At 45.8% G+C, this 26,051-nt stretch overlaps 1 protein-coding gene across 2 annotated transcripts in view; it reads left to right on the top strand.

Annotated features, from left to right (window-relative positions):
• The window catches only part of LOC137268411 (nephrocystin-4-like), a 55,144-nt gene that overhangs the window by 23,595 nt on the left and 5,498 nt on the right, over positions 1-26,051 (top strand). The window contains exons 3-21 of one of the 2 annotated variants that reach the window (XM_067802978.1): positions 3,948-4,132; positions 4,441-4,499; positions 4,891-5,043; positions 5,445-5,641; positions 5,834-5,985; positions 6,247-6,382; positions 6,492-6,725; positions 8,835-8,965; positions 10,129-10,251; positions 11,733-11,904; positions 12,144-12,238; positions 13,090-13,278; positions 14,576-14,668; positions 15,856-15,973; positions 16,734-16,877; positions 19,291-19,501; positions 19,625-19,720; positions 25,160-25,365; positions 25,622-25,848. In XM_067802978.1, coding sequence (XP_067659079.1) covers positions 3,948-4,132; positions 4,441-4,499; positions 4,891-5,043; positions 5,445-5,641; positions 5,834-5,985; positions 6,247-6,382; positions 6,492-6,725; positions 8,835-8,965; positions 10,129-10,251; positions 11,733-11,904; positions 12,144-12,238; positions 13,090-13,278; positions 14,576-14,668; positions 15,856-15,973; positions 16,734-16,877; positions 19,291-19,501; positions 19,625-19,720; positions 25,160-25,365; positions 25,622-25,848 — 2,921 coding nt within the window. The remainder of the gene's footprint in view (positions 1-3,947; positions 4,133-4,440; positions 4,500-4,890; positions 5,044-5,444; positions 5,642-5,833; positions 5,986-6,246; positions 6,383-6,491; positions 6,726-8,834; positions 8,966-10,128; positions 10,252-11,732; positions 11,905-12,143; positions 12,239-13,089; positions 13,279-14,575; positions 14,669-15,855; positions 15,974-16,733; positions 16,878-19,290; positions 19,502-19,624; positions 19,721-25,159; positions 25,366-25,621; positions 25,849-26,051) is intronic. The other variant, XM_067802979.1, reaches the window with a different exon arrangement.

Raw genomic sequence — 26,051 nt, 5'->3', positions numbered from 1 at the left:
GTCTTCCTCGTTGAGGCAGGTTCGGGAACGCATAGCTTCCGTCCTGCCTCAGGTCGTTGTTGCTTCGGCGACACCTGACCCCGAGGAGTCTACCGGGTGAGGCATTTGCCCCAGCCAAGGTGGCGGATTCTCGGCTGCGCATCCTCCCTTCCATTTTGGCAGAGGTTATTAACCCTCTTCTCACAGGAGCGCAGTCGCGCTTCGATTTACCGGAGCTAGACTGTTGTTACCTCATGGGTGATCTCAGCTTGTATAACCCTCCAGTGGTCGACGACTGTATCTATGCATCCCTGGCCCTGGGGGGTTCGTCGGGCAGCTCTTCAACCTCGACTAAACAAGGGCGGCGCCTGCCTCCATTTACATCTAACGTTACTGCCCTCAAACCGGCTTACAGGTCATTTGAGGAGCAGTACCGTAATGCAGCTCAATGCCTTAAAGTCACAATACACGCTGCATACACCTCGGTGTTGCAGCGTCAGCTTGTGGACGGCGGCGGTGTCGAGGAGGAGTGTGCTTCTCCTACACTCGCACAGCAGCTTACGGAGGTGCAGTCTCATCTGGCACAGGACTCGGCGTCCTCGGCGTGCCCGATGATGTCGGCAGTTATGGGCCTCCGTAACTTATTGCTGTCCGTGTCACGCTATTCGCAGGCCACTCAACAAGCGCTCCTGTCACTGCCCTTCCCTTCTACTCTCTTTCCGGGAGCGGCATCAGTGGTCCGGGAGGCCGCGGAGGCTGTGTCTACCTTCAAGGAATCCAAGCCCTTGTTTGAATAGCCTCACACATCTCGTGCAGGGCCCCCGGTGCTTACCTCCGCTTATCCTTCGGCTCCAGCCAAGGACTCTGCTAAGTGGGCACAGCCCTTGCAGGCGCGGAAGGGTAAGGGTAAGGGTAGGGGCGTGGGCACAGCCCTTGCAGGCGCAGAAGGGTAAGGGTGGGGCAAGGGCAAGGCTGCGGCACCCCATCAGCCTTTTCTGAGGAAGGGGAAGTCGACCCTGGCTTCCCAGTAAGTCATCCTCCGGATCCCTTGCAAGTTAACCCGAATCAAGCAGTCGGAGTACTGCCGATGTCGGGTATTCATTGTCTCCTGCCAAACCTTCCTGTGGGTGGCCGTCTTTCCCACTTCCTGTCGGAATGGGAAAAGGTAACCTCCAACCCCTGGGTCCTATCCACACTCAGGGACGGCCACTTACCATAGTCGAAGAGAGACCCGCCTCCGTTTTCCGGGATCTGTTGCACTCCTGTGCTGGTAGTTCCAGAGAAAGCCGAGGTTCTCCGCGCCAAGGTCCAGCCCTTACTGGACAAGACGGCCATCGAGGTGGTTCCGGGGGGTCAGGAACAAGATGGATTTTATTCCACTTATTTCCTGGATACCAAAAAGGACGGAGGTTCAGGCCGATTCTCAGTCTAAAAGGTCTGAACAGTGTGCTGCAGGTATCGTCATTCAAGATGGAGACACTGCGGTCGGTGATCTCATCTGTAGAAAGAGGCGACTGGCTTATGTCCATCGACCTCAAGGACACGTACCTGCATGTCCCGATGCATCCCGAGTTCAGGAAGTACCTGCGGTTTTCTATGACGGGGTATGCAATCAGTTTCGGGTGCTTCCCTTCGACATCGCTATGGCTTGGAGGGTATTCACCAAGATTATGTTAATCCCAGCGCAAGTGGCCAGGTCACAGGGCAGGTGTTGTCACCCGTACCTGGACGATTGGCTTATACGAGCACTTGTCGCTCACTTGAGTCGAGACGCAACATTCGCGGTAATGTGTATTTTCACCAGGTTGGGCTGGATTATCAACCTCAAGAAGTCGGACCTAGTTCCTACACAGGATCTGATCTTCTTAGGTGCATGGTTCGACACAGCGAGAGGCTTCGTCTCCCTGTCGCCGAATCGGATCTCCAAAGCTCAGAATTGTTTGGAGGGTGCGGTTTAGGATGCGACCCATTCAGTACACTTTGGCGCGGATGTGCTCCGACGGTCGGAGTTATGAGATGATTCTCCACACTCCGGAGTGGCTACTTCCTAATTTACGGTGGTGGACAGTGGTAGGGAATCTATCCAGGGGGTAACCCCTGGACACTCCCTCACCAACTCTCTCGATTCAGACGGACGCTTCCCTCACAGGATGGGGTGGTATACTGGGCGCTCAGTCTGTTTCGAGTCTCTGGTTACAGCACGAAACGCCTGCACATCAATGTGCTCGAATTGAGAGCTGTCCGGCTAGTGTTCCAACACTTTCGGGAGACAGTTCGAGACTGTGTGGTACGTCTAGAAATGGTCAACCAGACGGCAATGACCTATATCCTGAAACAGGGCGGTACGGTTTCTCCGTCCCTCCTAGAGGAGGCGTGGCACTTCCTACAGTGGTGCAACTGGATCAATGTTCGGATGTGTCCCGTGTATCTCCCTGGGGTGGACGATGTTCGAGCAGACGCGCTCTCTCAACATGTCCTGGCTCCACACGAGTGGATGTTGCATCGGAAGATATTCAGGATTATCTCCCGGTTGTTCGGGTCATTCCAGGTGGATCTGTTTACCTCTGGGGGGATAAACCAGATTCAGGTGTTTTACTCTCGGATACCGGATCCGAGAGCCATCGCCCAGGACGCTTTCCAGCTCGACTGGACGGACAGGGTATTGTGGGCGTGATAAGGTGATAAGGTTTCTGACATTGCCTCCTGTCCTTTTACCCTTTTGACCGGACTTACTATCCCAGAACGGAGCACCGCACCCGAATCCCAGGATTCAGTGGGTGGCCTGGCCACTGTCCGGAATCGTCTCCAAGCGAGCAGAATTTCTGCACCAGTTGCAAACGCAATACTGGCTTTTCCGGAGGGATTCGACAAACGTTCAATATGAGGATAGATGGACCTGTTATGCGCACTGGTGTGTCGACAGAGGGATTCTTGATCCCTTTTCTTCATCTTTAGTTGAAGTACTGGAATTTTTACAGTCCCGGTTAGAGTCAGGCCTAGCCGCGTCTACTTTCCGGTGCTATTCCACAGCCATTTCGGCATTCCATATTCCTGTCGACGGCGCTCTCTTGTTGCAGCACCCTCTTGTACAGTGCTTTTTAGCGGGTGTGGATAAGATCCGTCCGACTGCTGGACAAACACAGCCATACAGTTCTCACCAGTGGGCAGAGTCGTGATTCCCCTAGCTGAATGAGCTTATGAGATCTCGACTTTGTTTAACATGAAATGTTCATGGTGATGGCTTTTCACGAAACCATTCTTTTTTATTGGTGACGGGTACCCTCTGGTGGTGGTATTTTAAAAAAACAACCCAAAACACAAACTACCTATAGACCTATAGGTTTTTTCACTTTAGCGTTGATGTACGCTTTTATTCACCTTTGCACTGTTATTCCCGGCACTACTCCGCTGGTTTGGGGGAATATTGACAGTGTATGGCATGAGGTGTGGTCATATGCCCATCACCTTTGGGGGTCGTTGTCGATTGGCTCTTTTGGCCCTATTTTGCCACGCCCCCGCCTGATTGACATCAGTGGTTTGGTGACTGGGTAGGTGTATTTCTCTATCTCTCGCAGCTTCGGCAGTGTATGAGAGAGTGTGCAGGGTACACATTGGCAGACAGAATGCCGCTCCCGACTCATGTTTGTTGGGAGTCTGTCTTATGCTATATATGTACCCCAAGGAGGACTTCTGAAAAAGAATTATACAAACCTGTAGAGGTTATGAATTCTTTGAAGAATGTCCTCCTTGGGGTACGGCCACCTACCTCCCCACATTCTGTCTGACAATCTCAGCATGAAAAGTGAGGTATGAGGTACACATAACCTCTACAGGTTTGTATAAATTTAGCTCACATGACCATTCTCTCAACCAACCAATGTTCGGGAATTTGTGTAAACTTCAAAGTACAAAATTTTTAGAGTTAGTTACAACTTGTCACATGTTACATTGAATGAGGTTTGTTTCAGCATGTCTACTTCCACACATGCATCACCAATGTCAGCCTGGTTGCGGTGGTGGAGATTATCGCTCACACCTACAACGACTCAGGACAGCGCCAGGCTGTGGCATGTGGCTGGGGCTTCATCAGGCCCTTCAAGAACAATGATGAACTGCCAGACTCAGCACGGAACATCCAACAGACAGCACAGAAGTGGGTATCTCACATCAGGGATCGATTTAGTGCTTTGTTACTTGCACTGGTGCAACCCAGTATTACAAAGTGCAGCCTAGTTATTGGTCTAGGTTGCACCAGGTGCAAGTCAGTTTTTGAGTGCGTAAACCTTTAAATAATGCATCACTGTATGGTGCAGACTCGATTATTTACAGACCACCAATATATAGCTAGAATGTTGCTGAATGTGGCATAAAATTAAACTCACTCACTCTTAAAACAAGCTAGGGTTACTCAGCATACTGTAGCATTGAATGAGGATGTAAAGGAGAGTGTTCATGTTGCAGACTTGAGATGTACTATGGATCACCCAGAGCCCTGCTGTTCATGGACGACCCGCTGGAGAGTAAGTATCTTTCAGTATTTCCCAATAATTCCCATTAATATTCCATACATTTGTCCATGTATGTAAACTCCTACATCCTTTCCCCATAGATATTTCATGGTCCTTGATTTCACTAGATGTATGTTCCTTCATAACTTGCTCCAGATTATTTCTATATATTCTTAATAGTATTTCTCCATTTTTTTCCTCACAGCGACTGTATTTCTCCACATATTTTAGTCAGGTTTCTGTATTTTGAAGTATTACTTCATTCTCTGTCATTCTATCATGGGCTTCTCGTTTCATTCTGTCCTGTATCCAAGTAACTGTTGTGTTTATACATTCACATTAACTGTGAATGAACTGTTATATTTTAGCCATGCCCCCTGTGATGTGGAGTTGACTGTTACAGGCAACCAGTTGCTGAAGCCGATCACAGGATGTCAGCTGAGCTTCACTGTTACCACCCACAAGTCCATGCTGAGAGTGATGAACCTGATCCCAGAGAACGTCATCGTTAGCGGGAAGGATGTCATCCCTGGATTAGTGGATGACCAAACTGCTGGTTGGTGTGGACAGTAATTCTCTCAAATACATCACAAGCATTGAGGGATCTATTCATGGGATTATCATCACCAATAATATTTACCTCTAACACTGGATATTTAGGTCACCTATCCATCCCCATGGATGCAATGAGGTCATAGGTCAAGGTCATTAGGTCACAAAATCTTCCTCAAATATTTCACCTATGTTTGACTTATGGTACCCTAGGAAAACTGTTAAAGGCATTACAGCCTAGTACCTTACAAGTTGAACATGGTTTTAGGCAGTTTGTGGTAGTAGTGATCTATTGTGAAAGTGAGGTAGTGTAGTCAGGTCACCCATTATTACAAGCCTATTATATTGTATGTTACCTACTATCATGTCAGATGTAACACTGACTGGCTGTCTCATGATGTTCAGGAGCAGATAAGTTGAAGCGTCCAAAGATGTTGCGCACTGTGCCGATGCAACTGGAGGGTGTGTTTGTGCACCTGCAGCCAAATATGGACATGTTCGAGACCAAACTGTGTACACTGCTGCAGGATGATCGGGCAATCCGAGAGAAGAAGACACTGGAAGATGCACCCCCTGTCACAGTCATAGAGCGGCGATTACAGGTAGGTGTTCTTAAAGACAAAGGCACACAACTTGACTGGTGGTGATTTTTGATGAAATATGCAAATTTCATAAAAGGAAAATAAAGTTGTCTGTTGCCTGTGGTTGGTGATTACAGTGTACCATACACCTAGTTGATTATTATGGGTTTACACTTCTAATGATTGTTTACTATATAAACACTTATATTGCAGGTTGGTGTTCACAATGGCTGGTGTTACGTGGAAAAACCTCAGACCTTCCATCTTGAGAGTCTCAGCAGTTCATCTCGCAAACCCACAGCCAGCCCCAGCTTCCGTCGCAGTAGCATGTTTACACACAGAAGGACTGGCTCAACAGGGTCAAGGTCAGTAGCATCATCAAACACAGGGTGAATGCCCTTCAGGGTCAAGGTCAGTAGCATGTTCACACACAGGAGCAGCTCTGCAGGGTCAAGGCCAACAGTATGTTTGCACACAGGAAGACCAGATATGCTGGGTGTTGTTAAACAAACCAACAACAATCTTGACATAATTCCTTACAACATCCTTCTTTACATCTTACCTTTTGACAAATAACCAGACTGATATGGGACATCTGATGGCACTGGTTTGTGTCTTGTTTGCAGCAACACTAGTGGAACAACTGACTTGGTGCTGAAGAACAAAGTACAGTTTTCTGAGTTCCTTGAAGACCCCATGTTCACCATCGTCTTCTCCCTGGAGTATGTTATTGGGGAGCCACTCACTGCAAAAGACAGAAAGGTAACAAACACAACTTTACTCAGACTTGTTACCTTTGCATCATGCCTTGTGATACTTATTGTTTAGCCTTTTGTTTTAAGAAAGTTTTACAGTAAGATTATGTTTTCAGATGTCCTTGAGCTTTGCCCGTGCACACACCAGAACTGTGTCTGTCAGATGGGCAGCAGTTAGCCCATTTCAACACCCTAACAAGCGAGATGTTACAATTTCTCTAGTTGGGGGACCTCATCGATCACCTGATGAAGGCTTTGTCTACAAGATGCCATCCACAGACATGCAGGACAATGAAGCTGCTAGGTTAGCTGGAGGGTACATCTTCCTGCAGTGGTCCACTGATGCAAAGGTAAGTAGATGATGATTAGGCTGTCAGGAGTTACATCTCCCAGTAGTCGTCAACTGGTGCCACTAGTTGATTGAGGTTTAATCATCCGGTAGTGGTCCACTGGCGACTCTAGATTTGTGGAGGGAACATCATCCAGTAGTGATCCACTAGGCTTGTGGAGGGTACATCATCCAGTAGTGGTCCACTAGGCTTGTGGAGGGTACATCATCCAGTAGTGGTCCACTAGGCTTGTGGAGGGTACATCATCCAGTAGTGGTCCACTAGGCTTGTGGAGGGTACATCATCCAGTAGTGGTCCACTAGGCTTGTGGAGGGTTCATCATCCAGTAGTGGTCCACTAGGCTTGTGGAGGGTACATCATCCAGTAGTGGTCCACTAGGCTTGTGGAGGGTACATCATCCAGTAGTGGTCCAGTAGGCTTGTGGAGGGTACATCATCCAGTAGTGGTCCACTAGGCTTGTGGAGGGTACATCATCCAGTAGTGGTCCACTAGGCTTGTGGAGGGTACATCATCCAGTAGTGGTCCACTAGGCTTGTGGAGGGTACATCATCCAGTAGTGGTCCAGTAGGCTTGTGGAGGGTACATCATCCAGTAGTGGTCCACTAGGCTTGTGGAGGGTTCATCATCCAGTAGTGGTCCACTAGGCTTGTGGAGGGTACATCATCCAGTAGTGGTCCACTAGGCTTGTGGAGGGTACATCATCCAGTAGTGGTCCACTAGGCTTGTGGAGGGTACATCATCCAGTAGTGGTCCAGTAGGCTTGTGGAGGGTACATCATCCAGTAGTGGTCCACTAGGCTTGTGGAGGGTACATCATCCAGTAGTGGTCCACTAGGCTTGTGGAGGGTACATCATCCAGTAGTGGTCCACTAGGCTTGTGGAGGGTTCATCATCCAGTAGTGGTCCACTAGGCTTGTGGAGGGTACATCATCCAGTAGTGGTCCACTAGGCTTGTGGAGGGTACATCATCCAGTAGTGGTCCACTAGGCTTGTGGAGGGTACATCATCCAGTAGTGGTCCACTAGGCTTGTGGAGGGTACATCATCCAGTAGTGGTCCACTAGGCTTGTGGAGGGTACATCATCCAGTAGTGGTCCAGTAGGCTTGTGGAGGGTACATCATCCAGTAGTGGTCCACTAGGCTTGTGGAGGGTTCATCATCCAGTAGTGGTTCACTAGGCTTGTGGAGGGTACATCATCCAGTAGTGGTCCACTAGGCTTGTGGAGGGTACATCATCCAGTAGTGGTCCACTAGGCTTGTGGAGGGTACATCATCCAGTAGTGGTCCACTAGGCTTGTGGAGGGTACATCATCCAGTAGTGGTCCACTAGGCTTGTGGAGGGTTCATCATCCAGTAGTGGTCCACTAGGCTTGTGGAGGGTACATCATCCAGTAGTGATCCACTAGGCTTGTGGAGGGTACATCATCCAGTAGTGGTCCACTAGGCTTGTGGAGGGTACATCATCCAGTAGTGGTCCACTAGGCTTGTGGAGGGTTCATCATCCAGTAGTGGTCCACTAGGCTTGTGGAGGGTACATCATCCAGTAGTGGTCCACTAGGCTTGTGGAGGGTACATCATCCAGTAGTGGTCCAGTAGGCTTGTGGAGGGTACATCATCCAGTAGTGGTCCACTAGGCTTGTGGAGGGTACATCATCCTGTAGCGGTCCACTAGGCTTGTGGAGGGTACATCATCCAGTAGTGGTCCACTAGGCTTGTGGAGGGTACATCATCCAGTAGTGGTCCACTAGGCTTGTGGAGGGTACATCATCCTGTAGCGGTCCACTAGGCTTGTGGAGGGTACATCATCCAGTAGTGGTCCAGTAGGCTTGTGGAGGGTACATCATCCAGTAGTGGTCCACTGGCGCCATGCTGTTGTTGGAGGGTACATCATCCTGTAGTCGTGCACTGGTGCTACTAGGTTGCTACGACTAGTTGTCCACTGGCATCACTTTGATGGTTAGATCTTCATCTCCCTGTAGTGGTCAATCGGCACCACTTTGTTGTTGGTAGTTACATCTTCATAAAGTATCCCATTGGTGCCACTTTGTTGATGGGGGTTTCATCTTCCTGTTGTCATGCACCAATGCTTACGGTTTGATCTTACCTTGCAGGACATGTTAATGCTGCCAACTGGTTCTCCACGTGGTATGAGTATTCCCCTAGGCTCCATGCCATCAGTCCGCAGCCAGGACAGTGGAGGGGAGCTGGACCCGTCCTGGAAGCCTCCCACAGGGAGATCCAAGTAAGACAAATATTGAAGTTTGTGTCATCAACAAGCAAGTGCTCTATTCTGATCATTCCCATGAGTTCAGTTAATTGAGTAATTATGTATAGGATAAAACATGCCTCCGACGTTTTGGTAGACAATGTAAAACCAGAGGGTTAGGGTAAGTGTGGCAGAGCCCCGAGGGATTTCCTGACCCTGATGGTTTTACATTGTCTACCAAAACACGGATGTGTATATACCGTCAGTGATGGATTATTATGACATAGATGATCATTTAATGAAGCGACATAACAATAACTGAAGCATGTGTAAAATCAATTTAATGACAGTAACTGTAAAGAGATAATTCAAACCCACTTCTTTCGTCGGCCTGGTGGCTTTGTGGTACATTGTCTGCCTACCTTGCTAGGGAAAACATTTGCAGTTTGAGCTTAATCTTGAACAATTTTTTTCAGTTGATTTCAAACACTCATATATCATTTGAATGTTGATCTTCATATAGAGTTCGGAAAAGGTGATTGCAGAAAGTAAAACTTGGAAAGAGGTCTTACTAACATAAAGCCTGTCCTTGCAAAACAAAAAGCTCAAATGTGGTTGTTCTGGGAAAACAAGAGATGACCAAATATTTAGAGAAAAGCACACTTCAGGTTTATATTACAGGAAACAATTAACAAGATTTGACTTACATCGCAGCTTGATGAATGAATTTGTTGTGGGGAAATTTAATCTTGTTCCAATGTTAAAGTGTTCTTGTTGTTCATTCCATATCATTGGTTTCTGATTATGGTGGAATTTGTTAATACATTCCAAGATCTGCATCTGTACAATCTTATGGGATTTGCCAACTTTGCCCAGATGTTTCAAGATAAGGTACTTATTGTAACTTAAGGGGTGGTTAGGGATTCAAAGAGAACGTAGACATACCAACCACTGACAATGCATTTGTACCTTATTTGATGACTCTGTGAACTTGTGTTGTGATTCTTGCAGGGTCACACTATAGCCAGTACTACAGAATAGGTTTTGCTAAAAAATGCCTTTTGCCAATCTCTATAGTAAAACAGGGATATGCACATGTTTATAAGGAAGTTGCTCCTGTGTCTGCTGCCTAACATCCTTGCTTGACAATTTACCAGTCCCTCAGTCTCTCATGCCACAATTCTCTACCACACCTGTAGTTCCCAGGGGTATTCAAGTCAGGCAGCAGGATACCAGGTGTTGCCAGGGGGACCACGTTCCTTCCCACCCAGTGAACCAGGGGCTCAACAGGCAGCCCTGCCCAGAGATCATTTGCCTCATACGTAAGACATGTGTTATGCACTAACACATGTGTTTGTGTCCCCTGCCTTTGACCACTTCGTATGTGTCCTGCATTAACACATTTCTGTCTCATCTTGCACCTTTACCCCATGTGTGTCATGCACTAACATGTGTCTGTGTCCTCCATCTCAACACGTCATCTCTGTTTGTATTGACCTCAGTGCTATTGGGTCAGTTTAGTCATTAGTTTAGTCAGTTCACTTCATAATTCCAGACATGTTATCCTATGTTTTAAATGACGTTCATTGTAGCGGCAGTACAGACTGGTAGCATTCACCTGAGGTTATCTGTCTGTGGATGACAAGCCAGTCTGGTCAAATTCACAAAGCAGATGTGTAATCATGTGCTTGTAATGAAACCTGAAACCTGTATTAAAGAATGTGGTCAAGAATATGGTGGTTGTTAATATCAACCACTGCTGGTCACTGCTGACTATATGCCTAGTTTGTGGATTGTGTGTCTGGCCACTCCTGAGTGTATCCTCTGACTGTGGATTGTGTGTCTGGCCACTCCTGAGTGTATCCTCCGGCTGTGGATTGTGTGTCTGGCCACTCCTGAGTCTGTCCCCTGATTGTGTATTGCATGTCTGGTCACTGCTGAGTTTATCTCACGATTGTGGATTGTTTGTCTGGTTACTACTGAGTGTAACCCCTGATTGTGGATTGTGCGTTTGGTAACTGCTGAGTGTATCCCCTGATTGTGAATTGTGATTCTGGTCACTGCTGAGTATATCTCCAGATTGTGTTATCTCTTATCACGCGACTCATGTGTTTTTTGGTTTCTGACCATTCCCCGCACGCTTGCTTTATTGATTGTGAACATTATTACACAGGACCTGCAGAGGAACAAATCTCTTCTCTATTGTTTTAATGAAGAAGTCAAAATATTTAACTTTCCCCTCTGCATAATATATGGTAGTTAACATGCACTGTGCATGTCAGCAGTAAGGGAACTGAAATATGATTTGTGAGGTAGATACAAGTGTTAATGATATAACTATTAATGTCCCATATTGTTCCATATATTTACTGGTGCCCCATCATGGTTCAAACATCCCATTGCCCAACACATGGGACAAGTCAGTTTTCATTTTGGGCAATCAAATAATGGTATCTTATTTGTCTGTGGCATACTAGATAATTTCTCCTTACGGTTTCAAACTGCAAATATACTTGGATTTCATTTCATATCTACTCAAAATGTAGTTATTAAATTTCACAATGATATCATAAAGTAGAGTTATCTTTCTTTGCTATATATCGCTTCTCAATAAATAGTTCACTAAACATTAACATTAGGTACCATGTTGATATATTGTTTAATCATTACAACATCATGGTTATGTCATAAAAATCAAGGCAAGTGGATTTTAAAATATTTTTAAACCCCTGCCTATGTACCCAATGTGGTATATATACAGGTCTTCAATGTACTTACTGTCCTCATCCTCTCTCTTCCACAGGGACCAGACACATATCTCCTTCCAGCCCCAGCCTCAGATCCTGCCCCAGCAGGCAGGGTACTCCCATGCCCAGCCCCCTGGAATGGGTCCTGTGTATCCCAACATGGCCTTGGGTCCTGGAGCAATATATGGAATGCCAATGTATCCAACAAACATCATGCAGATGACAGATGTAAGTTCATCCTTTTTCTTTAAAGAATCATGCTATCTGAGGAGCAAGTCACAGTCTTCTGATGCTGCATACACTTCATTCGTCTGTCTTGTCCACACAGCATCATAGTCAGTCAGCAAACAATTTGTTGCTCTCTTGAAATTAACTTTTAAATGGATTTTTTAATATCATCTGATAGGAATTTCCAATTCTGCAGTGTGTCATTGTTGTGTCTACATGTTGTCTGATACCTGTTTTAGCCTGGCTCCGCACGCTTCACTGCACCAGACCTCCATGAGCTGCCATTCACCCCAGTTCACGCTCCAGTCATGGCTCAGGGACCCCAGCCAAGAGGGTTAGTAGACAGGTGCCTAAGTGTCAAGGTTGTTAGACATTCCCAAGTATTGGCGTAGGTAAACAGGTGCCTTACCCATTAGTGTAAGTAGTCACATACACCTGTCTAGATATTAGGTAAATAGACAGGTGTACATATTAGGCTGGTTGTGTCAATAGCTGATTTACCTTAATAGACAGATGCTCAAGCCTCAAGCTTGTTAGATATGCCCAAGTATTGGTGTGGGTAAACAGGTGCCCTAGACAAGAGGGTTAGCAGACAGGTACCCAAGTCCTGGATTGTTAGACATGCCCACGTATTAGCATAGGTAAACAGGTGCCCCAGACAAGAGGGTTAATAAACAGATACTCAAGCCTCAAGGTTGCTGGACATGCCAAGTATTGGGTTAGATAAACAGGTGCCCCAGTCAAGAGGGTTAGTAGACACAAGCTCAAGTCTTAAGTTGTTAGACATGCCCAAGTATTTTCATACTTGGTGCCAATAGGTAAACAGGTGCCCCAGACAAGAGGGTTAGTAGACAAGTGCTCAAGCCTCAAGATTGTTAGGCATGCCCAAGTATTGGGGTAAGTAAACAGGTCCCTCACCCATGGGTGTAAGTAGTCACAAGACTCACATACACCTGTCTAGATATTAGGTAAATAAACAGGTGTACATAATAGGCTGGTTGTATCAATAGCTGATTTACCCTAGTCGTATGTTTATTTCCATTACATCATCAGGGCATCATCAGTTGACCTCCAAAATTCAGAGAAAAACACAATCTATCTTCAGGGAACCAGATGGACCCTTCATTTTTGTCATCTTGAACATTGCAGGACATTCGTATATGACTGAATGCATTCATTTTTCAGGGGAGTTGGGTTGTCCAGATCAGCCTATGCTCGACTCTACTCCGCTGGCTTTCCACCTGTCGTGGACCGTAATGGAGATCCTCCAGAGGTTATTGACCCTGGCTCGACAGTCACAGTTAATGTGGCGAAGGAGCTGGCAGATCCTTTGCAGTGTAATGAGATTGTCTTCCAGTTCTTAGCTTTTGCCAAGTAAGTCTCAAGAAGGTTTACTCATTCAGCAAAACAGATCATGTACCAGCATTTCATATTATATTTCTGCTGAACATTGTGTCCTCTACATTCACACAGGAGGAAATCTAGTCAGTTTTGATCACTCTACATTTGCATAGGAGGATATCTAGTCAGTTTTGATCACTCTGCATTTGCATAGGAGGAAATCTAGTCAGTTTTGATCACTCTACATTTGCATAGGAGGATATCTAGTCAGTTTTGATCACTCTGCATTTGCATAGGAGGATATCTAGTCAGTTTTGATCACTCTGCATTTGCATAGGAGGAAATCTAGTCAGTTTTGATCACTCTACATTTGCATAGGAGGATATCTAGTCAGTTTTGATCACTCTGCATTTGCATAGGAGGATATCTAGTCAGTTTTGATCACTCTACATTTGCATAGGAGGATATCTAGTCAGTTTTGATCACTCTACATTTGCATAGGAGGATATCTAGTCAGTTTTGATCACTCTACATTTGCATAGGAGGATATCTAGTCAGTTTTGATCACTCTGCATTCACATATGAAGGATTCTAGCCTGTTTATTATTTCATATTCGCATGTGAGAAAGTCTAGCCAGTTTTGATCACTCTGCATTCACATGTGAAGGCATCTACCCAGTCACTGTACATTCACATGTGAAGGCATCTACAAAGTCACTGTACATTCACACGTGAAGGCATCTACCCAGTCATGGTACATTCACATGGGAGGAAATGTAGCCATCTCTAAACAATTCAGAATGATCTTGTCCATAAGAAGTCATTACCTAACAGCTAATTCCCGACACTGTTTCATGCTTTTATAAATATATGGTGATAATAATAAAAGAAACACTGTGAAAAAGAGGTGCTTATTCTTTGTTCCCTCAACGTGTGGTAGTGTGTGGCCCTGAACATTGAGCTTAGGTCACAAATCAGATGAAGATGAGCAGTGTTGGTCATGGACAGTCCTTGGATGGATATCCGTGTTTGACAGCTTGACTCCTGAGAGTCACCAGGACATCTGTCATGCCCCACATGAAAGCATGTGTGACACATGTGGTGTCACCTTAGGGACATACGTTTGTTCATGAATTCATCCTATAATAAACGGGTACCCAGTGGGATAAGTCATATGACTGGTAACCTTCAATAAACAACCACACATATACCCAGATGTTCAACCACAATGCAATACGAAGCTGGTGAGGAAGCGGGTTTTTATGGGTTACATATTTGATTCCCTGTTTTGAAGGTATTGTTGTGTTGATGAATGGTTTTCCTCTTGCAGGTTTTCCAATCAGCCCAGCGGTTCCTCAAAGTCTGCTGGCTCTGTGTTTTTCACATTCCAGTTCTATAGGTTCCCACAGATCACCTCAGAGAGGTAGGTAGTGTCAGTTGCCACTTGATGTATCGTATTGGGTAAACTACATATTTTAACCTATTGCTACATAGGCGGACTCTACCTGGAACTAGGAAAGTAGTTTAAGGGCAAGATCTGCTGTGTCTTTAAAACAGTGTTTATTCAAGACTTAGTTTGTCAGGATACAGCTGTATAGGATCAAGCAATGAACACTTTTGAAACTAGCCATGGAGAAGTATGACCAGTTACTGTCTACTTCCATTCTTATTGAACCCCTTTGAGGGTGCGGGATATAATAGGCCTTCAGAAACCCATGCTTGCCATAAAAGGTGACTATACTTGTCGTAAGAGGTGACTAACAGGATCGGGTGGTCAGACGCGCTGACCTGGTTGACACATGTCATCAGTTCCCCAATTGCGCAGATCAATGCTCATGCTGTTGATCACTGCATTTTCTAGTCCAGATTTATTATTTACAGACTGCCACCATATAGCTGGAATATTGCTGAGTGTGGCGTAAAGCTTAATTTACTCACCTCCAGTCTGCAGTGGTTGCCTTTGTTTGAAGTGTATGTGTTAAACACTGTCTCTAATGTGTTGTCCAAGTGAGCAGTATTTGTACAGACTACATAAAACAAGCTAAGCGCATGTGTGTTTGCATACCAGAAAATCTGAAGATACTGGTAGAAGTTATTGACAAAAGGATAGCAAGACACAAACTCGCATATCATAATCAGACAGTTTACTTGATGTCTGCATCATAATTTCAACTGAATTATCATTCATAATGTTATGCTTGACCAATGGTCAATACTTTTCTCTAGTGTTCATATTTTTTATTATCACATAAGTAAGCCCCCAGATGCATTGAATTTTCTGTAAATCAGTTTGACCAACAGGATTTGATCCTTTGTTTAGCTTGTAATATTAAATGAATTAAAGTGATCCTTGTCATCAAATTCAAAATCAAGCATTGACAAAATGTTCAAAGCACTCATGAGTGTGTTGGGTCATGGACACCTACCCATGAAGTGGACTAGAAGAATGATGTCATGAATATTCATTGTGCATAGTTAGGTCCCTTCAAAGCATTTGATTGGCCCTTAATGTAGACATAACACTTTCAAGAAATTGAAAGGAGTTGAAACTCCCATCTGCCCTATTCCTGAGTTAATAACCTCAACTTATTAGTTTTGGGTTTGTTCCAGATTACTTCTGTCAAAATCCCAGAATGATTTGACCTCAGATCCACAGTCCACACCGTTCATTCTGCACAAGATGGAAAAAGATGGGTCAGTTCAAGAGGGGCAGCCACCAGGGTTTGAGGTATGGGCCAGGGAGACATTAAAGGATGGATGGATTGCTGCACATGACCCTTGCTACATGTAACACTTTCTACACAAAACACTTGTTACACATGACACTTGTTAATCTGTCGTACAGACCCTGAGGCAAATGTATCCAAGAAAGCCCAGGCAAGTCTAGATAATGTGGTAAGTCTACATTTCTTTAACATCTGAAAATGAAGAAAGTCTCAGGGCTCCATTTCATTGTATTATTTAGTTTTTATTGTGAACTTTTTTCTGTAACATCTCTTCGTTTCAGAGACTAGTTGTTAGTCTAGACACTTGCCACACATGACGCTACACAGGACACTTGTTACACATGACGCTTGCTACATGCGACTGTTGCTGCACATGACACTTGCTTCTCACAAAACTTGCTGCACATGACACTTGCTACATGTGACTGTTGCTGCACATGACACTTGCTTCTCACAAAACTTGCTACACATGACACTTGCTACATGTAACTGTTGCTGCACATGACACCTGCTTCTCACAAAACTTGCTGCACATGACACTCGCTTCTCACAAAACTTGCTACAAACACTTAATACACATGGCACTGCGAATGACACTTGCTGCACATGACACTTGCCACACACGACCCTTGCCACATACGACTCTACACACAACACTTGCTACTCATGACACCTGCTAAACATGACATTTGCAAACTTCTATGCAGTTCAGGTGGGTTGAGTTATGTTATCTGACACTTAAATTGCTTATGTTTGCTACAGGTAAAATATTTCTTGGACCCTACATTCCTGAAGCCAGGAGAAAGCAGCCTGTTTTACCAGCATCTGTCTCGCCAGTCTCTCCACATTGATGTCTGGGATGGAGACTCCCTCCTCCTCATTGGATCATCGGCTCTTGACCTCAAGGTGAGTATACATCTACTTTGATGACAAGATACCCAAGTGGTTGTGCGACAAGTGAGGTAACACCACTCAGATGCTGCTGCATTTGAGTTAGACAAACGTCTGACTTAGATATGCACCTTGACAAACATCAGTATAGACCTGATCATTCTATGATCTCAGTATAGACCATGGGAAACGTCAGTCTTAGATCTCAGTATAGACCATGGCAAACGTCAGTCTTTGATCTTGCTACAGACCACAACAAACATCAGTCTTTGATCTCGGTATAGACCATAACAAACATCTGTCCCTGATCTTGGTATAAACCATGGCAAGCATCAGTCTCTGATCATGGTATAGTCAGTGACAAGCGTCAATCTTTGATCTTGGTATAGACCATGACAAACGCCAGTCTCTGATCTCAGTATAGTCCATGACAAACATCAGTCTCTGATCTTGGTATAGACCACAACAAACATCAATCTCTGATCTCGGTAAAGACCACAACAAACATCAGTCTCCGATCTCAGTATAGACCACAACAAACATCAGCAGTCTCTGATCTTGGTATAGACCACAACAAACATCAGTCTCTGATCTTGGTATAGACCACAACAAACATCAGTCTCTGATCTTGGTATTGCCACAACAAACATCAGTCTCTGATCTTGGTATAGACCACAACAAACATCAGTCTCTGATCTTGGTATAGACCACAACAAACATCAGTCTCTGATCTTGGTATAGACCACAACAAACATCAGTCTCTGATCATGGTATAGTCAGTGACAAGCGTCAGTCTCTGATCTTGGTATAGACCACAACAAACATCAGTCTCTGATCTTGCTATAGACCACAACAAACATCAGTCTCTGATCATGGTATAGGCCACAACAAACATCAGTCTCTGATCTTGGTACAGACCACAACAAACATCAGTCTCTGATCTAGGTATAGACCACAACAAACATCAGTCTCTGATCTCGGTATAGACCACAACAAACATCAGTCTCTGATCTTGGTATAGACCACAACAAACATCAGTCTCTGATCTAGGTATAGACCACAACAAACATCAGTCTCCGATCTCGGTATAGACCACAACAAACATCAGTCTCTGATCTCGGTATAGACCACAACAAACATCAGTCTATGATCTCGGTATAGTCAGTGACAAGCGTCAGTCTCTGATCTCGGTATAGACCACAACAAACATCAGTCTCTGATCATGGTATAGTCAGTGACAAGCGTCAGTCTCTGATCTTGGTATAGACCACAACAAACATCAGTCTCTGATCTTTGTATAGACCACAACAAACATCAGTCTCTGATCTTGGTATAGACCACAACAAACATCAGTCTCTGATCTTGGTATAGACCACAACAAACATCAGTCTCTGATCTTGCTATAGACCACAACAAACATCAGTCTCTGATCATGGTATAGACCACAACAAACATCAGTCTCTGATCATGGTATAGTCAGTGACAAGCGTCAGTCTCTGATCTTGGTATAGACCACAACAAACATCAGTCTCTGATCTTGGTATAGACCACAACAAACATCAGTCTCTGATCATGGTATAGGCCACAACAAACATCAGTCTCTGATCTTGGTACAGACCACAACAAACATCAGTCTCTGATCTCGGTATAGACCACAACAAACATCAGTCTCTGATCTCGGTATAGACCACAACAAACATCCGTCTCTGATCTTGGTATAGACCACAACAAACGTCAGTCTCTGATCTAGGTATAGACCACAACAAACATCAGTCTCCGATCTCGGTATAGACCACAACAAACATCAGTCTCTGATCTCGGTATAGACCACAACAAACATCAGTCTATGATCTCGGTATAGTCAGTGACAAGCGTCAGTCTCTGATCTTGGTATAGACCACAACAAACATCAGTCTCTGATCATGGTATAGTCAGTGACAAGCGTCAGTCTCTGATCTTGGTATAGACCACAACAAACATCAGTCTCTGATCTTTGCATAGACCACAACAAACATCAGTCTCTGATCTTGGTATAGACCACAACAAACATCAGTCTCTGATCTTGGTATAGACCACAACAAACATCAGTCTCTGATCTCGGTATAGACCACAACAAACATCAGTCTCTGATCTCGGTATAGACCACAACAAACATCAGTCTCTGATCATGGTATAGTCAGTGACAAGCGTCAGTCTCTGATCTCGGTATAGACCACAACAAACATCAGTCTCTGATCTCGGTATAGACCACAACAAACATCAGTCTCTGATCTCGGTATAGACCACAACAAACATCAGTCTCTGATCTCGGTATAGACCTTAACAAACATCAGTCTATGACCTTGGTATAGACTTTGACAAACACATGTCCCTGATGTCTGACCTACATCAACACATCACTTTCATGATCTTCCACTGTTTGTTTCAGTACCTGTGCCGTAATGGGAATGAAGCTGTCCAGACAACGTTTGAACTTGACGTTGTGACCAGTGAATACCATGAGGACACAATGTCTGGTGACAACAAACTCTCTGATGTTCGTGCTGCCAGCGTGAAGCCCATACGCCGTGGGAAGTTACACCTGAGAATGGCCAACATTGGACATCAAGGAGAAGTAAAGAGAATAGGGCATAGAACAGGTGAAAAGTACTTAGTCTAACCGGACGTAATGCAGCCTGAAACTGTGTACTACCTATACTGATGTATGACATTCAGCATTTTTGATAGCTTGCTTCCATTTTAACATAGTTTTGTGTTTTCAGAAACAATTCCATTACCTAGCAAGACACAGGTGATAATCTCCCAGACAGCAGGGAATTCCTCTTACAAGGGTGGGAGTCTGATTAGAGGAGAGAACGGTATGTGAAACCCCATCTGCATATGCCAATATAGTAAAAACCTGTCTGTACCTACCTATGTAGTGAAACCCTGTCTGCACCTACCTACATAATGAAACCCTGCCTGTACTTACCAACTTTATGAAACCCTGCCTGAACCTACACCTACACAGGTACCTACCTACTTGTGTAGTCATACCTTGTCTACCTACCTATTTGGTGAAACCCTGTCTGTACCTACTTATGTAGTGAAACCCTGTATGTATCTACCTACATAGTGTAACCCAGACTGCACCTAACCATGTAGTCAAGCCCTGTTTGTACATCCTTATGTAATGAAGCCCTGTCTTGAGCTACCTATATGGCGAAACCCTGTCTGTACCTACCCACATAGAGAAACCCTGTCAGTACCTACCCATTCTTTTTCATAGAGATCCCCCTTGGGGTACTTATAAGCATTAAAATGTTCTTTTAATTCTCGCGACAGTTGTAACCATATTTTGAATAAAAAATATGAAGAAAACAGAAAGCAATTTTTTTTGTCTTGTGAGACCACCCCTACCGGGCCCGCTGGACCCAGTGACAGGCAAGAGCAGGTAACTCCAAAGCTACAGTCTCAAGCCAAACACTTCCTTATCTGTCGCTCGTCAGTATGGATGTGTTCAGATTGTGTTCTTCCAAGCTTCACTGAAGTCCATTCTTGTTCAAGATGAGTAGAGCTGAGACTCAAACTGTATGTAAGGTTTCGTTATTAGGCGCATGGAAGTTCTAGAAATCGTTTTTACAGCGTTATTTGTCTAGACATGTTGCAACTATTTCTTGTCCCCACCTGCTTGCCATGTGGCCTGTCAAGAGGGCGAAAGGGAATTTTTACCTGCCGAACTGTTTACCATGTGCTACGGTAAGTCTTTTTGTGGCGGGTCTTTATAATTAAACGTATTATGCAGCTCATAGTTGTTAATACGTATTATTATTGTATTTCTTCAACCTTTTACGTGTTAGGTTGTCGTTGGCATTTTGCTTTCACTAATCTAAGTACGTAGTATTAGTTAGTTAGCTTGTCGCCCATGCGTGTTTGTTTCATGTTATGTTACATTACGTACATTAGGAGGTTGCGTTTGTTTTGCAGTTTAGAACTTGCTCTACATGCAAATCTTCGATCCCTGCTAAGGAACTCCATGATGTTTGCCTTAGCTGTCTGTTGGAGTGCCACCACGACGACCAAGCATGCGAGGTGTGCGCTGGGTTTACTCCTCAGATGCGGAAATCCAGACATGCAGATTTTCTATTTTACACCAACGTTCTTAAGACGGAGTGTGTGTGTGTGTTGGAGAATGGGTGGTGGGGCGGGGGAACATTTGCGCACAGGACCCTCCGTCCAAACGGTCCCATAAAAAGAAAGGGGCTTCATCCTCTACGGAGGGCTCAGCAAAAAAGGCCTTCACCTCCTCCTGCATCTGTCCCCACTGAACCACCATCTGTTTCACAGGCACCTTTGGTATCTATGGATGCTATTAATACGTTGTTTCAACAGCAAATGCCATCAGTCCAATCGTTGATCAAACTCGGCATTGTCCGGCACATGTGGACAAGATGCTTCAGTTGGGGGAGGCCGCAGCCAAGGCTTTGGCTTGGAGAATGCTCCTCCCTCAGGGCAACCGTTAAGTGGATCGGCCACTATCTCGGATATGCCCAGGGCAGTCGGCTCCTCCACAGGGGGCTCTTCCCAGGTACCCAGGCGACCTGGTTCGGACTCTGGCAGGAGCGAGTCAAGTGTCTCAGCTCTTCTCAGTCCTTCGACTCCCTCGTATTCGGCCTCCGTTCACTTTACGGTGATGGTTCCTTGTCTGAGGAGCGTGATGAGGTAGATATGGAGGAGGAAGGTGGCTGGAAGGAATTCGAGTCAGAGGTCATGTACTCGTTTCGCTCATCACTGAGGCAGGTGCGGGAAAAGATTGCTGAGGTCCTGCCTCAGGTGGCTATCCCCGTTGCTGAGCCTGACCCCTTCGGCTCCCTGGGGAGGCCTGCGCGCCTACCAAGGTCACCGAGTCCCGTCTGCGCATCCTTCCGTCGCTGGTCAGGGAGATAGTGAATCCTCTCCTGTCTGGGGCTCACACACGCTTTGATCTCCCGGAGATCGGCCGTCGATACCAGCTGGATGAGGATGCAGTTTTGGAACCGCCAGTGTTGGACGAATGCGTGTACACCTCGGTCACCCTGGGGGGGCCTTCTTCCTCCTCCTTGGCTTTGGCCAGGCAGGGCAGGCGGCTGCCTCCCATCTCTGCTTCCGCTATGATTCTTTCGAGGAAATATATAGGTGTGCAGCCCAGCAGCTGAGACTTGCGGTCCATTCGACTTACCTGTCAGCTTTGCAGGGACAGCTGATGGACCAAGTGAGTGCTGTTGACAACTCTCTGTCGACAGTGTTTGGGAAGCAGCCTAGATGCAGCTGTGCCAGTCAGATGGGTGCCATCATGGGTTATGGCTTTCCGTAGTTATTTACTCTCCCACTACACAGCAGGCACCTCTTGCATTGCCCTATACCTTGGGGTCCTCCCTGTTCCCTGGGGCCTTGCAGGTTGTGCAGGAGGCTACGGAGGCTGTCAGATCTTTCAAGGACTCTAAGCCCTTGTTAGAGCAACTCTCCTCATCTCGCCAACAGCCTCCCACTCCCACTCCCACTCATACCCTTCTGCTAAAGGATGGGCTGCCCCGTGACAGCACAAACGAAGCAAGAGGGCAAAAGGTAAAGGCAAAGGTCCTGCATCGTCGCAGCAGCAGCAACAGCAGCCTTTTGGGGGCAAAGGGAAGCCCACCCCGGCTTCCCGTGAATTGTCTCCCCAGAGCCCTTGGTGCCCCTCACACAAGCAGGTGGAGACTGTGGGGGTGCATTACCTTCTGCCAAATGTCCCTGTAGGCAGCTGGCTGTCACTGTTCCTTTTGGAATGGCAGGCAGCCACATCAAATCCCTGGGTCCACAGTCAGGAATGGCCACATGCCACATTGGAAGCGAGACCCTCCGAGCTTCTCGGCGATTCGGCACACGCCTGTGCCGATCTCCCTGGAAAAAGCAGAGGTCCTCTGTGCCGAGGTCCAGTCTTTACTGGACAAGGCAGCCATCGAGGTGGTTCCAGAAGGTCAACAAGAAGACGGGTTTTATTCCACATACTTTCTTGTGACCAAGAAGGACGGAGGGTTCAGACCCGTTCTGAATCTCAGAGGGCTGAACAAGCTTATAGAGGTTTCATCTTTCAGGATGGAGACACTGCGCTCAGTGATCTCCATAGTAGAGACAGGATTGGCTCACATCAATCGATCTCAAGGACGCTTACCTCCATGTTCCGATACACCCTGAGTTCAAGAAATATCTTCGGTTTTCTTTCGACGGGAGGTGTTATCAGTTTCAGGTTCTGCCCTTCGGCGTCTCTACGGCGCCGAGGGTGTTATCCTGCTATCCCAGGATTCAGTGGGTGGCCTGGCCGCTGTCCAGAATCGCCTCCAAGCGGGAGGAATTCCTGCACCAGTTGCAGACACAATTCTCGCTTCGCGGAGGGATTGACAAACGTTCAGTATGAGGATAGATGGGCCTATTATGCCCGCAGGTGTGTCAACGGGGGATTCTCAATGCCTTTTCTGCAGATTTAGTATCTGTTTTGGAGTTCCTACAGTCTAGGTTAGAAACCGGCCTAGCCGCTTTAACAGTTAGGGGATACTCCATGGCAATTTCTGCCTTCCATATACCTGTTGACGGTGCATTGTTGGGGCAGCACCCTCTAGTTCAGCGCTTTCTGGCAGGCATGGAGAGGATTCGTCTGTCTATCCGGCGGATTAGTCCCCTGTGGGACCAATCGTTCTTGATTAATTGTCCGGTTCTCTATTTCTCAACCTGTCGGCTCTTCCCCTCCAGCTGTTGACATGGAAGACTGCTTTTCTTGTGGCGGTAACTTCTGGCAGACGGGTAGGCGATATACATGCTATGTCCGCTAACCCGGGTTGACTGTGTTCCACAAAGATAGAGTGAGCATCAGATTGCCAGATACTTACTGTCCTAAGAGAGATAGCACCTTTCATGTAATGGTGCCTATTGAGCATCCCTGCTTTCACGCAGCCTTCACCGCCCGGTACCTCTCTTCGACGTGCTCACGTCTCAGATGTCTGTAACACCCTTAAGGCTTATATCAAACGAACAAAGGATATTTGGAAGAATGATCAATTGTTCTGCTGCTATGGTCATGGTAAGGCTGGCCTTCCGGCGAACAAGCAGACCATCTCTAGGTGGCTTGTCTCTGCCATTTGCATGGGATACACCTCGAAAGGTCGTACACCCCAAAAGGTCGTACACCCCCTGAAGGTTTGAAAGCTCATTCGGTTAGGGCAGTGACGACATCTAAGGCGTATGCTGCAGCCCTGCCCATTGAGGAGATCTGCTCCGCAGCTATATGGAGCCGGCCGTTCATCTGTCATTACCAGTTGGACAGACTATACAGCGAGCATGCTCGGTTTGGCCAGTCAGTTCTCACCAGTGGGCAGGGTTCAAACTCCCTAGCTGATTGAGCCTTACCTTGCAATTGATAAGAGATCATTGATGATGTAGCTGAAGCAATCAGACTGGCGGTGTTTTTTAACATATACTTTCCATCTTTTATGGGCAAATTGGCACGCAGTGTCAATATCTTGAGATATTATCGGGTTTTTTATGTCCTGGCCCTGGTTTGCACCCCGCCGTGAGGCGATTATGGTCACGTGACCAGGTAAGTATGATTCCTTGTTACTTACTGTCTGTAGTAAAGGCTATCATCTTGTGTAAGGTTTATAGGCAGACGGAATGCCTCTCCCTAAGATCAGTCTTTGAGTCTGCCTTATGCTTATAAGTACCCCAAGGAGGATCTCTATGAAAAAGAGTCGAACAAACCTGTAGAGGTTGCAGATTTTTTTAATATAGTCCTCCTTGGTGTATGACCACCTGCCTCCCCACATTCTGTCTGTGTTTGTTACAGAACGGAAGTGTTTGGTTTGAGGCTACACCTTTGGAGTTACCTGCTCTTGGCTGTCACAGGTCTCACAAGACAAAAAACATTTTTTTGTTTTATTCATATATTTTATTCAAAATATGGTTGCAACTGTCGCAAGAATTAAAAGAACATTTTAATGCTTATAAGTACCCCAAGGAGGACTCTATTCAAAGAATCTGCAACCTCTACATGTTTGCTCGATTTTTCTAGAAACTTATTTTTAAGAACTATCAAGATGTCCACAGCACCCATCTCTTGACTGTCATCTGAAACCTGGGTGTCGTTAGAGCTCAGCCACCCACACACTGTAGGAATTTGGTATCTGGTTGACATAGCTGTTGACATGAAACCTTGGTGAGAGCTCAGCGACCCCCACACTTTAGTAATTTGGTACTTCATTGACATAGTTGCTGTCTGACAATGAAGGTTAATGTTTTTTGTAATGCAGGTTTGAAGAAACTGGGTGTCTCTAGAGCTCAGCCACTGACAGATAATCGTGAAGTGGCCACAATGATGTTCTCCAAGGAACGACAGGTTGACAAGGAAGAAACACACCGAGGAGTCAACTCTGAGAGGCAGAGGAAGCTTTCACGGATGAATGCTGTTCGCCAGCAAAGTGGAGAGCAGGAGAATGAAAAAACAACAACCATTATAGTAGGCAGATTGAAATGATCACTGCTCTGGCTGACATTCTCTCTAGTTTATGGTGTGTCACAGGTTTCAGTAAATATTTCCATGCCCCATATGGGATACATGTGTGAAGCCCATTTGTGGTGCCCCCCCTCCCCCCCGTGATGTTGCTGGAATATTGTTAGAAGTGACATTAAACCAGACTCACTCACTGTTCAGTAAAGCTGGCTGACAGTTGTGTTGCAGGTTTCAATAAAGCAATCCGCTGGTTGTGTTGCAGGGTTATCGAAAGGAAAAGGCAGAGAGGATGCGAGACATGAAGACGATGGAAATCTACCGAATGCAAACCAAGCGAGAAGGCATCCTCACCATGCTCAGCAACACCATTACCACCGAACATACTATTTATCCATCCTTTGCCTCTGCCGAGTTCTTCGAGTTTGTCCTGAAGAACCCCTACAATGTTCAGCAGTCCATTTCAGTGGAATGTTCTGACCCAGCTGTTGGGTAAGTATTGGAGGCAACTGATGTTCTGACCCAGCTGTTGGGTAAGTATTGGATGCAGCTGTGATGTCTGTGGAATGTTCTGACCGAGCTGTTGGGTAAATATTGGTGGCGGAGGCAACTGTGATGTCTGTAGAATGTTCTGGCCCAGCTGTTAGCTGAGTATTGGAAGCAAGTGGGTGTGCACTGTTGACACTTGTGACATC

The sequence above is a fragment of the Haliotis asinina genome, chromosome 16 (assembly GCF_037392515.1).
Source record: "Haliotis asinina isolate JCU_RB_2024 chromosome 16, JCU_Hal_asi_v2, whole genome shotgun sequence".
NCBI classification, from domain to species: domain Eukaryota; kingdom Metazoa; phylum Mollusca; class Gastropoda; order Lepetellida; family Haliotidae; genus Haliotis; species Haliotis asinina.
Note: the sequence above shows the minus strand (reverse complement) of the source record. Positions and strands in the feature narration are given on the sequence as shown.